General features: G+C 30.4%; 1 protein-coding gene across 4 annotated transcripts; it reads left to right on the top strand.

Moving 5' to 3' along the window:
- Positions 1–3,554: 3,554 nt before the first annotated feature.
- On the top strand, positions 3,555–11,741 carry LOC100499899 (uncharacterized). Of its 4 annotated transcripts, none has more exons than XM_041016829.1 (5): positions 3,555–3,720; positions 5,849–5,988; positions 9,451–9,549; positions 9,626–9,752; positions 11,517–11,741. In XM_041016829.1, the coding sequence occupies exons 1-5, from the start codon at positions 3,693–3,695 to the stop codon at positions 11,546–11,548; spliced, it is 426 nt and encodes a 141-aa protein (XP_040872763.1). In that variant the 5' UTR covers positions 3,555–3,692; the 3' UTR covers positions 11,549–11,741.
- The last annotated feature ends 813 nt before the right edge of the window (positions 11,742–12,554 follow it).

The following is a 12,554-nucleotide window of genomic DNA, read 5'->3' as shown; positions in this document are numbered from 1 at the left end:
TACCAAAATCCAAAGCTAGGACATGTCAAGGTGGACGTGCTAAGGTGGGCTCCTAAACTTCGCATGTCGGACAATGAATGGCCTTTTCCAAGAGGACAAGAGGGGAGATCTACCAAACAAAGGACTCCAACACTTAAGTAAGTACGAGAGTTAGGAGAATAAGAGAGAGTATATAAATGAGTATGAAAGCAAGTCTGCTTGTGTGATGTTCGAGTGAACGTGTATGGATGCACTACTGAGAGGGTGAGGGATGTTTTAAGGGTTCAAAGAAACATGGTACTTATAGGAGTGGAATGGAGTTGCGAGTCCTTGTTTGTAGGAGTTGTTACAGCTCTTGTAGATAATTACCGACTTGTGGATAATAGCCAATAGCTTATAGATAATGTTATAGATAACATGTAACTTAGAGATAATTGTCGGTAGATAATTGTACCTTATAGATAATATGTGATATTGTAGATAATTGAATACCTACCAAGAGATAAAGAGATAAAAGTATATTCAAATAATAAGAGGTTAGAGATAACCTGTTGGTTGGGGAGCCCAACTTCTAAGGGCTGATCATCCATGCTCCTGTTCCGGAGCTGACATGAAGGGTTGACACGTGTCGCGGATTGCCATGTATGATGCCACGTGTATGTTGTTGACCCTAGATAGTACAATTCGTAAAAGTGGAGATTCTCTTTTTTGTTAACTAAACTCTAATTGAATCGATGATGTGCACCATACACAGTTGTATTTTTTCGTTTTCCAATAATACCATATGTGCGTTTCTTGTTTTCTATTCATCGAATTTGCTTTGGTTAATGAAAAAAAAAGTTTTCTAGGATTTGGTGGTGTGTGCAATAAAATGTTTGATCATATGGTTAAGTCAAACTTCCCACACGATGACAAATATTATAAATATTAATTATGTCAGTTGACATTTATCAGTAAACTTATAAGTTTGTCTTATTTATAAGCTAGTTTTATTAAACATAGTTCAATCTCCCTTTGAAAAAAGCATACAACCAAATTTTATGTACTTTAGTGACCATCATCTAACTTGAGAAGTGTTAACACCTAACTCGAGCAATGATTTCAATCAATTCTATAAGACTTCACATCCATGTATCTAATGTTCGCCTGCACATTTAATTCAATGAAAATTAACATAATCAATAAGTTACAAATAAAAAGAAATAAATGGAATGAACATAGCCACTCACCAAATCCCTTTCATACCTACACATCGGAGTCCTGTGAAATGAAGCATGACTCTTAGAAAATAAATAATAAGAACAACAAAAATCTCCCAAAATTAAAAGCAAAATAGACGTTAAAATAAAAGTATATATTATTATATTAAAATCTCCCGAAAACACATGACAATTTTGTTTTACAAAAGTGAGTTGGTGATATATATATATATAGTTTTTATTAATATTTTTATAAGTCAAGAGTTATCTTTATCAAATAACATAATAGTATAAATCAAATCATATATAATTAATAATACATTCATATAATAAATCAAATTATAATTATACGGTTTGTAAATAATTAAATGTCATTAAAATTTTGTGAATGATTTGTTATATATAATAATTATTTTTTTAGTCCCAAGAGATCACGTATGTCTCTTGGCCTACTCGTTAGAGACTAATCTTGCTCGCGCATATGTGATTGTCTAGTTTAAAGAAATTTTGTACAAAACACATATTTTTCTACTAAATAAATAATTTACACACATGTATGAACACAACAAAACCTTATACTACTGCGTCAATCCTTTGGATTTTATACATAATTATTATAATTGTACGAATTTTAATTGTCGAATTAAATGAGGATTAAAACATGATTTATTTTTCAGTAAAAAAAATTTATCCTTATTTTATCCCTTAAATGAGAGGCTTTTTTTGGGAGAAAATGTTTCTCCTGTGTATATTACTTTGTTATTAATTAATAAAGGATAAATGATCCATGTGTTTTTTTTCTAAAAAAAATTATATATTTAGGTTAAACTAGCTTAGTGTTTTGTGTCCTGCACGAATATTAATTTTATAATTTTATTTTTTTAAATATTATAACTTTTTAATGTATTGATCTATTATATTTTAATTAACAAAAAATATATTATTGAAAATTTGAACATGAATCAAATAAGTTAATTTAAAATATAAAAATCTTAGTTAATTACGTAAATAATAAAAAAATGAATTCATCTAAAAAGTTATTCCAAATGGGTAAATATTATTATTGAAAATTCAAATGTTGTTTAACATTGGAACATATTTTTATTAATTAATATTTAAATATGATTTAGAAATTTAATATTTTCTTTTTATAATTTTTAATTACATGAAACAAAACATGAGTTTACCCCTATTCTACAAATCGAATATATCTTTATACATATTACCAAAAAAAATATTGTTAACTAAAAAAATACTAAAAACGAATAAAATAAATTGATTGATTATGTTTTTAATATATTATTAAAAAATATTAATCATTATTTACAAATACTAAAGAAGGAATTAAATAATTGATTAAGAATAAAAATTCTAAAAATAGAATTGTTTGCAATTAATAGAATATCAATTGAATATAACTCTAATAGAATGAATAATAAAAAAATCTATTTACATAATAAAATAATATCGATTTGTATTAATAATTAAATTAAATAATACCATTTAATATTTTTGGAGGGAATGAATATATGGTTATTAGTGACATCACTTCTTCATGTCAAACATTTTTAATATATATATATATATATATATATATATATATATATATATATATATATATATATATATATTAATTATAGCTTAGTTATATGTGTTTTATACCGGTATTAAATTTACATTTTATAATTTATAGAAGTAATTTTTTAAATTTTTGATATATTTTATTTAGTTTAAATTTTAATAAATGCATATTAATAGATATATCAATAAATATTTAAATATATTTATACACACAGTTGTGATGAATTGAGAGCTTTTAAAATTATAATATATAATATTAAGTAAATATATAGAATAAAATATACTTTAGAATAAAATATACTTGTGTGAATTTATTTAAATTTTATCTGTCTAAATTAAAAAAGCATAAAAACTACTCTTTGTTAATTGTATTCAAGTAATATTTACTTTTACCTACAATTACTATATTTTAAAATATATGTGTGATAAGATACTTTTTACATTTTTACTTTTACTTTGATAAAAAAAAATACCATATCAATTTACAATGTTCTTCAACTTAATATATAAAATTCAAAAAATGAAAATAAATATAAAACATACATTAATTAATTGAATTATTTAGAATAAATGAATATCAAACACCACATAAAATCATTTTATAGAATAAAATCTTCTTTCATACAATCATATAATACTTATTAGAGTTACGGAAGTGTAACTTTGAGTTACACCATTATATAACTTAAAACTCACCGTTCAATAACAAATTTCATAAAATGATATAATACTTATTAAAATGAGACCATAAAATTTGATTTTTTGTGATATATTAGATTTACAAATGTTTTCCATCTACACAGTAGTTGGAGTACAACTAACTGCACCATCACCAGATAAAACTTGGGTGGTGCCTTTTTTCTTTTTCTTTCTCTCTATCGATTCTCGTAACAAACCCTACCCTTTTGAGTCTTCCAAGTTTTCACCATCGTAATGGGTTCCGAAGGATCCAGCGTCGTGGGTGAGCATTCATTCAACACCTCCATTTCCCAATCATTTCCCTTTCCAATTCATCATTTTTTTTCAATCCTTATTTGCTTCGAACTCTTCATTTTATTTTATTTTTATCTTATTTTGTGATCTTGTGGTTCCTTAATTGAAGAGCCTCTATGTTTGTTCTGGCCATAATTCTAATTGCGTTCCTCTTGTTTTGGCTGGTTTAAATTCAGAAATTGTTAATTTTTTGAATTGGGTGCCAGGGTTGGGTTGGGTTGGGTTGAGCGTTGCAAATGGGTTATGATTAATTAAATTATAAATGGCTTTTGATTTCGGAGTTATGGTTTCAATTGGTTTTTGATTTATTGTTGTGGTGGTAGGAGAGGGGGTGATTCCTTTGTGGATTGGTTCTTTCTCCAAAATAATTACCTAATGCAATAACTAATGATGAAATAAGTGAAAAAAGGGAGAAAAGTAGGTTTTTCAATTTAAGATTTTGTAATTGGTGAGATGGTTATTGTGTCTGCTATGTTTATATAATGCTTTCTGCAAGTGGCAATCGAGTTGCTGCAGACAGTTCATGCAGGGTTTTAAATTGCAATTAGTTGGGATTGCAGTTGCAATTTTGTCGTGAACTGTGAATTTGCAATCCTTGATAATGCAGCTGAGGCAGGGTGTGGAGACCACAAAATTTTTTATGTTGCAGTTATAATTGTGGTTGTGGACTGCAACTTGATAAAGTCTAATTTAATCGGAAAATAAATTTGTTGCACCGTTTCTAATACTCAAATCTGGCTAATCATCACTGCTGAAGTCCTTTGTGCTGTCATCTGTTTATGTACTTTTTTTTTGTGAAATTATAAATATAGTAAGATGCTAGAACTATATTTCTTCAACTTACTGGACAAATCTAAATTATGCTGCTGTGGTACAATTATGCCATCTTCCTACTCATACAGTGTTATGGAGTTAGCTTGTGTTTTGTGTCATCTTCAATTTATCACAATGAACTTTTATGCACAGCTTGTCAGTGTCAGGTTTAATATTTATTGTGAACCTAGGAAGTATTAGTTATTTCCTATATTGTGTCATACCATTTCGGAACCAGCTTATTTATTACACACTAGGTTTAGTTCTATATAATTCAATGCAAAAGCTGTAGTGGCACTCCAATAATATTGTGTTATTAGATGGAGGCTTTGCGGTGGTGAGCTGCCTAAGATCTCATTATTTTGTTAGATGCTGTTGAGGGGAAATTGATAAATCTGAGATCGTTAATGACTCCTCTCTGATAAATATATCATCTCTCATCAGCATATTTATCTTTTGAAATAGAGAATGCTGATACTGCACTAGACCTGGTATTAGGAAGGTGATAAAAATTACACCAACTGTATATAACTTCAAACATTGTTGGCCAATTTCGACGATTGTGGATATACTATTTGACCTATTCTCAGTGTTTTATTGTCTTCAGTTAACCTTTGCAGCTGCCTACCAATTTCATACTTCAAAAAATTACTCCTAGTTTTGAAATTTCCTCAAGAAAGAATAAAGAAAATTTGGTATTTTCTTTTGATATGTTTTGAAGCAAATGATATGTCTAAGTAGGCAGTTTATTTTATGCAGTTTGTATATATATATATATATATATATATATAATGTATGAATAGTGACTTGAGAATATTCTGTAATAATGATAAATGAACTTAAATGATGATATGTACTGATGACTCAGACTTACTGTTTGCAACTTAGCCATCCATTGCAATGTGGTTCATATTCCCACTCATTTTACTTCAACTGTATCATTAATGTAAGTTGTGAATAGCTTTCTATTGGTTTTTGGCTTGTGGCTTTTCAATTGATTTATATTGATGGCATCCAAAGAGATTGGACAGCTTTGCTACGCAACAGAGTCTTCACAAATATTTTTGTTGTATTTTTTTTTTCCGTTTTGGAGAATATCTTTCATCACTCTAGTTGTATTTTTCCTTTAATCTCTCTTACAAAATCTCTTTTTTAATTTTTTCTATAACAAAAGTTATCAATGATTGCCTTCATCAGTCATTGTAAGTATTTCAATTAAACAGCTTTGAAGGATTTAATAGAACTTAGATTTGAAATTTACTCTTCTTAATTGGTCCCTGCAGTTCCTAGGAATTTCAGATTATTGGAAGAGCTTGAGAGAGGTGAGAAGGGAATTGGGGATGGAACTGTTAGCTATGGAATGGATGATGCTGATGACATATACATGCAATCTTGGACTGGGACTATCATCGGTCCCCCTAGTGTAAGTTGCTGTCTGTTATTTTTGACACATTGGAATCCCCAGCTAACATCCCTATTTGCTTCTATGACAAAGTAAATATTTTGAATTTCAGTGGGGGCTTGTTTAATATATCTTTGAGTAATATGTTATAGATTAATAATCAGTAAATTGGTTTTTTTGTTCTTTAGACATAGACATGTGAAACTCTGGCATATATGGATTCAAATGTTGGATGTTAAATTATAAATAAAGGTTCCATTTGTATAAAAACAATACATATTATTAGGTCAAATATATAGAATTTTTAGTAAAACCAACTCCAGGTTTAGTTTACTGATATGGTGCTACTCAATAGACGTTTGCATTTTGTATTTCGTACAAAGTTTTTGGTGGGCTGCCATTTTTAGTGGCCGGAGAGAACATACCTATGTTGTGGCCAAGTCTCTAAAATACTCAGTTGTATCTCTGTCTTGGGACCTACATTGGGCAGTGCTGAGAAGTACTTGATTCAGTAACAGGTCTTTTTTCTACTAGTTTCTATCATTTTACCATCTTTTTTTCTCAGCAAGTACTACTCCTATTTTATTTCTTTTGTTTCTGATTTATCTCATTTTATGTGTCCATTAATCCATGCAACATCCTCATCTACATAACGCTTTTTTTGTTTGCTCTTTACAGCCCACCATTGAGTCAGTACCATAAAGCATAGTAGGTTTTATTGTATGGTTATGTTTTTCTTTTAGCTTGAGAAGCACCTTTCCATCTCAAATAACACCTTCCTTTCATCTGCCCAGTATGAAATCCTATAATTTTTACATATGCATATATAAAAATACTCTTGTACTAACGTTAAAATACTCTTATTTACAGATGTTTAGGAATACCCCCATTCCATTAACATTATATAATTTAGAAGGATGTCAACTGCCTTGTATATTTTCAAAAAAAGTTTGATACTAATTCTACCCTCTCATCTAAGCCCCCACCAATTTTCTTGTTTGACTCCCACTTCTCTTGTTGACCAATTTGTAACCTTGTCCTCAACTGAAAATCTTCTCTATTTCAATCTTTCTCTTTCACATTCTTTCTCTTTGCTTTGGATGGAATAAAGAGGTTGCTTGAAGACATTATCATGGTCAAATTTACCAACAGAGAATGACAATTGATTCTAACCCTTTGTCTTCCTTTTATACACCTTCCATTTTCTGGGTTCAAGCTTTATCAGTGGTGATCAAGATGGATCATGAAGTTGGGGGAATCTCTTGCTGCACCAGAAGAGCTTTCAAGTTTAAACTGAAATAGTTCTTTCTTCTTCCTGAGCTTCTTTGTTCTTATGTTTTGGCCTTTTGGATATTATGATTGAGATATCATCAGGTTGCTGAGTTTTTCTATGGTTGCAAACCTTTCTGCGAAGTGATGGTAGGATGAATTGGATCAATCACGAAAACAAAAGTAAACAAAAAAATATATTGGACTATTGGAGTAATTACAAATGCTAGCAACACATCCTTTGACACATTTTTTTGAACACTCTACTACTGGCTGAAATTTATTGAAATTCACTCAAATTTTGGTGAGTGCCACTTATCATATAATGAATTTCTCTCCTAATTTTGTAGTTTTCAATAAATTTCTACTAATGATGGAGTGTGTGTTAGAAGGAGGTTGTTAGAGTGTGTTGTTAGCACTCCTCTTAGAGTAATACTTGAATGCAGCAAGATTTTCCGGTGTCTTTGCACCTGAAATACCAAAACTCTTGAAACAGTCATGTTCAGAACATGACATAGAAGCAAAAATAATTCTTCTCAATTAAATGTGGAAAGCAGGGAAGGGGAGAAACCCTTTTAAAGATGCAATCCAACCACACACACCATATAACTACCAAACCTGAACTCCTGTAGAAAACATCAGTGGGTGCTTGGTTTAAGAAATATTTTTCTATTTTTATTTTCTGTTGTAACTTTTAATTAGAAAAATGTCAACTATATTATTTTTTTGTTTTCAAAGATTTGTACAGGAAACACTAAAAACTATTTTTTATTGTTTTGATTATTCCTATATAAACTGTTGAAAATAGGAAACAAAGTGAAAATAAGATAACATTTTTTTAATGAAAAATTAAAACAGAAAACATTTCTCAAACCAAATACCTACTTAGTCTCTTTTTATGGAAACCTTTATATTATACCATTAAAAAATGTAGAGTAGTGGGACAAATCCAATGTTCTAAAATTCTAATAAAGCTTGTTGCAAAGCAGCAGTAGTCATGAGTAAGGTAAGTTTTTCAAACTTGCATGAAGTCATTTGACACATTTGTAAGAATCCTGTTATGTACTTGTAGTTGTATCTAAACAAAATACTTACCTAAGAGTGTGCTTTGGATTTCCAAATGGGTATGTCAAGCACGAATTATTGCAAGAGTGAGGTAACGTATCTGGAGAAAAAGTGAGGTAAGTTCTTCAAATTTGCATCAACTTGTTTGTGCTAATCCTTTTAAGCACTTCCATCTAAACAAAAGACTTGACCTAAGAGGGTAATGAGTTTGTTAAGGATAAATCATGTAATGCCCGGAGTATACGGAACTGAAGTAAAAATTTGCAGGAGCTAAACACTAGAAAATCCAATATCCAAACTCATCTATCCAAATTGGTTCAGAGTAGTCTTAAGTAAAATCAAAAGGCATTTTGAGTTTACTTGTCTCTCTGTCATTTAAATCTGCAATTCTGTATGGAAATGAAAATTCCATTTTCAGGAATAATCTTAAATTCTTGATTAGAAATTAGAAATTTAGAGTATAAGTGGATAATAGGCTGATTATGCAAAGTAGACAGATGGAACAAGAAAAGTAAAGTCTCTGAAAAGGAATGCCCATACCTAAATGTCCACCCAGAACTTGATAGCATTAACATCACCCAAACTGAAAGAAATCAGTCGTACAAAGAAAGCATTCCCTTGGGAATTAAATTTCCAACTTCCAAGAGTTAGCATGGATAGCTGTGGTGCTTGGTTTGCAATCATTTCTGATCAAGGCCATACCTGTTCTGTAAACCAAAACTATTTAACTCCTAGAGTATTGTTTTGACCAGATAAATATGTCTTATGATTTTCTATTCACATGGAATTGATTTTCAAAACTTCAAATATTACCCAAACATCATGATTCTTCCCACAATTAGGCTTACAATGAACCTTGTAAGAAAAAGCTTTGCTGGTGGTTGTCTCACAACAAGTGATCATAACATGGAAATGTTTTTGATGAAATAATAAAAATAATAGGTGAGATAATGACAGATATTAAATGAAAAATAAATTAATATTCAAAATAATTAAATATCTTCTATAAGGGATTTTCAAAGGTGTCTCACTTTCTAGCTGCTAAGCAAAACTAAAACTAGTTTCTACTAAATAATATATTGATATGGCCTGTTTTTCCTGTCCATCATGTTATTTTACCAGACTGTTCATGAAGGGCGTATCTACCAGTTGAAATTGTTTTGCAGCAGGGATTATCCAGACAATCCTCCATCTGTTAGATTTCAAACAAGGATTAACATGACATGTGTCAATCAAGAAACTGGAGTGGTAAGAGGCAATTCTTGCAGAGGCTTCATTGCTGTGGTGTGTTTGAAATTGTACTCATTAATCACTAAATTACCAGGTTGAGCCACATTTGTTTCCTATGCTTGCTAATTGGAAACGTGAGCGTACAATGGAAGACATTTTGATTCAATTGAAGAGAGAAATGATGTCTCCCCAAAATAGGAAGCTAACTCAGCCTCCTGAAGGTGTGTCTATCTCATTTTTATAGTTGCGATTTGTTTATATATACATTTTATCAATTGCTATATGGTTGAATGTATTTCATAATTGTTAGTAGTTTCTATAATCTGTATGGTTTACTGATATCATGATATCTGTTTCGTTGTCTAAATCTGAGGAAAAGGTGGTTATATGTTTTTGATATATGGATTCTTATATATGAAATTACTTTGTCTTTTGGTTAAGTGATTGAAAGTTAATTGTTAGGGATTATTGACAGTATTAACTTTGTTGAGCTTGTAATGATGCTCTGGAAGTTAGTCATTGTAAAATTTGAAGATGCCGCTATTCAGAATTTAAAATTGTTAGAATGGTTACAACTTATGAGATTTACTGCTGGCTTGTTCTTTCTCCAAGTAGTCTTATGAAGTGCTTTTGTTTGTTGTCTTTGTTAAGACCTTCAACATGAGAATGAGATAGTGTGTTATATTTGTAATGATAATACCAACATATTTTAAGTTTCTTTTCTTGAATCTGTGATGAGTACATCTTACTTAAATTCAGCAAAAAATTATCTAATTGGTACATAAACTAAAACTATGACTCCTTTGAAAATTTAGTTGTTGAAATCAGAGATTTTGTTGACCCAGAACTGGGGAAGAATCTAGTTCCTTCTCTGCTGTTTTAAAAACATTTAATCATTAAGAATTGTATTTTATTTTTGTGGGCATTAAATAATCAGAAAAAATGGTGAATAATTTTAATATTTCTTCAGCAATAGTAGTAAAATTGATTAGAACTTGAAACTCGGGATCAAATTTACTAATTTCAAAGTTAAGGGGCTTAGTTGAAAAGCTTATAAAAAGGTGCTTAGTTGAAAAAAGTAGTAATGTTTGAGGGCTAAATTGTTTTTGATTCCATTCATTTTGATCTCTAATGGTTTGAGCATAATAAATGATTATTTTATGACAGGCAATGAAGAATCCAGGGTTGATCAAAAGGGGTTGGTGGTGAGATGTTGTATTGTGTAATTCCGTGGAGAATCCAAGAATAATAATAATGTAAATAACTATATTCAATAGACCACTTCCTCCCTGGAGCAATCCAAGATATAGTAGTTACTATCATGTCTTGTGAAATTTTTATTGTACTGAGGCTGTTTTTACAGCGGATTCTAATTTCGAATTTTAAGATCCTTTTTAACTATCCTTTTGTGTGAACCCATGTCATGTGTATACTTGTGTCTGAAAATTGTGGGATAACATTTGACTTGTCATCAAATTGTTTTTCCTTTGGTACTTAATTTCAATGGTGGGCTGAACATTTAGTTAAATTATGCTTTTCACTTGTTGGTTATGTTAGGTTAGTGATCCATGACTGCTCCTCGTACCCTTTTATCCTGACCTGCTAGGTTGTCTGCATTATTGTGGTCACTGTTGAAATTTGTTCGCATGATCATTTTTATTTTAATTTGAGTAAAAGTATGTCTTTATTCATTGGGGATGCAAAATGGGCTTGACAGAGATATCAGTTTGCATAGAAAGCTAAACAATTATGAGTTAGTTTTAATGTAACATACTTGTGTACTTGAAAAATCCATTGGAGGGGTTAATCCACCTATATATCACAACTGTGAAAATCCATTTGTCTGGAGCAAAGAAGCTTCATTTCCTTATGCCTCATTGTTTCCAGTCCATATTTTGAGTCATATTTGTATGGACAATTCACACCTTAGATTCCATTTTTTTTATTTCCTTCTCAAAAAGATGTTTTGATTTTTTTTTAAACAGGTAAAACAGAAAACACTGATAATATGGGGTGAAAACGACCGCATCATCAGCAATAAGTTTGCAGTGGTTAGTTACTTTGTGACACTTTTTATAACATGTTACTTGACATGCTGGAAAGTCATGATCAAGAAGCATAATTCTCTCTTACTTTGTTTCACTTTATTGGACTGCTATAGGGAACAATATTCCATGCTAATATTATAACTGATGTTTATACTTTTGAAACTTTGTAGCGATTCCATTGTGAATTACCTAATGCAATTAAACACCAAATACCAAATTGAAATAAGTGTATTTGAAATACTATTCAATGATTTCTCCAAATAAGTTGTAAAAATTGAAAACCAATTCAAAACCAGTTCAGCTCTTAAAATAGTTTTAAATTAATTTAAAACTAGTTCAAAACCGGTTTGGTTCTGAAAACAATTATAAACTGATTCGAAACCGATTTAGTTTAGAACTGGTTCAGAACTAGTTCAAAAGTGATTTTTTTAAATTAGTTCGATTTCGAACCAGTTTAAAAACCGGTTCGTAGAATTGAGTTAAAAACTAAACTGGTTAGACCAGTTCAAAAATCAGTTCGATTTGATTTTTTTTCTGAACCGGTTTTTACACGGCCCAAATGGCAAAGCTATCAACCTGCAATTGAAAATGTTAGCATAAACATCTAAAGTGTTTCCCTCTAACCCCACTCCTCCCAAAGCACTCTTGTAGAAATTCACTCTCAACCCAGAAATCAACTCAAAGTCTCCCAACATGCTTTTGATTGTCAAGACATTACTGAAATATGCTTCCCCAAAGATCTCCTGAAATAATTGTTTCTCCACAGCCACCCTCATCAACCCAGATAGTCCATTTGTTATACATATGCCAAGCAGTAAAGTTTTATTTATATCATCATTCAATCCTATATTTTCAAACAATTTAAAAGCTTTCGCTGATCATAGCCCCACATTAAAAAAACATTAAATTGCATTAATTAAATGTTAACTCATCGTTTTCATCCGAAACTATTAACTATCTCCCTACCTCAAGGGG

This window comes from Glycine max, chromosome 7 (assembly GCF_000004515.6).
Source record: "Glycine max cultivar Williams 82 chromosome 7, Glycine_max_v4.0, whole genome shotgun sequence".
NCBI lineage: Eukaryota > Viridiplantae > Streptophyta > Magnoliopsida > Fabales > Fabaceae > Glycine > Glycine max.
The sequence above is the reverse complement of the archived record's forward strand: the minus strand, read 5'-3'. Positions and strand labels throughout refer to the sequence as shown.